The 1119-nt window shown below is 43.3% G+C and overlaps 1 protein-coding gene across 1 annotated transcript; it reads left to right on the forward strand.

Annotated features, from left to right (window-relative positions):
- The first annotated feature begins 506 nt into the window (after positions 1–506).
- Positions 507–665, forward strand: LOC132217340 (small ribosomal subunit protein eS28-like). Its single transcript, XM_059667450.1, has one exon. The coding sequence runs from the start codon at positions 507–509 to the stop codon at positions 663–665; it is 159 nt and encodes a 52-aa protein (XP_059523433.1).
- Positions 666–1119: the final 454 nt, after the last annotated feature.

Here is a 1119-nt window from a genome sequence, read left to right on the forward strand (position 1 = left end):
GTACAAGTCAGAAATGAAGCATGCAGTAACTGAAATAAAGAATAATTTACAGGGGTTCAACAGTCCAGTAGAGGATGCCGTACACCTGAAACTAATATAAATAAGATCAAATATCAACTGTAGTAGAAAAATAAAAGCAAACAAAAAAGTTTAAGGCTGAGTATTTAGAGGATGCAGGTAAAGCAGACTGTTGAGTGAAGTGTCTAAATGTGAAAATAAGAAAACTGAAAAGTGTCCTGGCTGGGTGGCTCAGTTGGTTAGACCATCGTTTTATTCTTGGTTAGGGTACCTACCCAGGTTGCAGGTTAGAACCCCAGTCGGGGCATGTGTGGGAGGCAACTAATTGATGTTTCTCTCTCACATCGATGTTTCTCTCTCACTTCCTCTCTCTAAAAAAAAAATTTTAGGAAACTGAAAATTAATGAGCCTAGCATCTAATATAGGAGAATAAAAAATAAAAATAAAAAAACAGAGTGAGCCCTTTCCGCCGGATAGTTGCTGCCATCATGGACATGAGTCATGTGCAGTCTATCAAGCTATCCAGGGTCACCCAGGTGCTGGGCAGGACCGGTTGTTCCATCATCCGAAATGTAAAAGGCCTCATGCATGAGGGCAACATGTTCACTCTATTGGAGTCAGAGCGAGGAACAAGGAGGCTGTACTGAATGTGTGCCTGGGTCCTGGTTGCCTGGGTGGACCACATGGCCCATGGGGAAGATGTTCCACTGTTAATAAAGTGTTCAAGTAAAAAAAAAAAAAAAAGTTACTCCTTAAAAAGATAAAAGTAGCCCTGACTGGTGGGTGAGTTGTTAGAGCACCCATCCACAGACCTAAGGGTCTTGGGTTCAATTCCCGGTCAAGAGCATGTACCTGGGTTACAGGCTCAGTTCTGGCCCTGATACAAGTTCCGGAGACAACCAATCCTATGTCTCTCTCACGTCTGTTTTGAAAGGTTAACATGGGTAGTGTGCGGGCAGGCTAAATAGCCATCTTGGACAGTAGATTAACAAAAATTAAATTTTTTTAAGGGAAGGAGATGAGAGATGAGATATCCAAAGGGAAGGGCTGCACAGCACTGGGCCAAGGGGACATTGGGTGGATGATGGCAGCACCCAGAGG

Source organism: Myotis daubentonii, chromosome 15 (genome assembly GCF_963259705.1).
Source record: "Myotis daubentonii chromosome 15, mMyoDau2.1, whole genome shotgun sequence".
NCBI classification, from domain to species: domain Eukaryota; kingdom Metazoa; phylum Chordata; class Mammalia; order Chiroptera; family Vespertilionidae; genus Myotis; species Myotis daubentonii.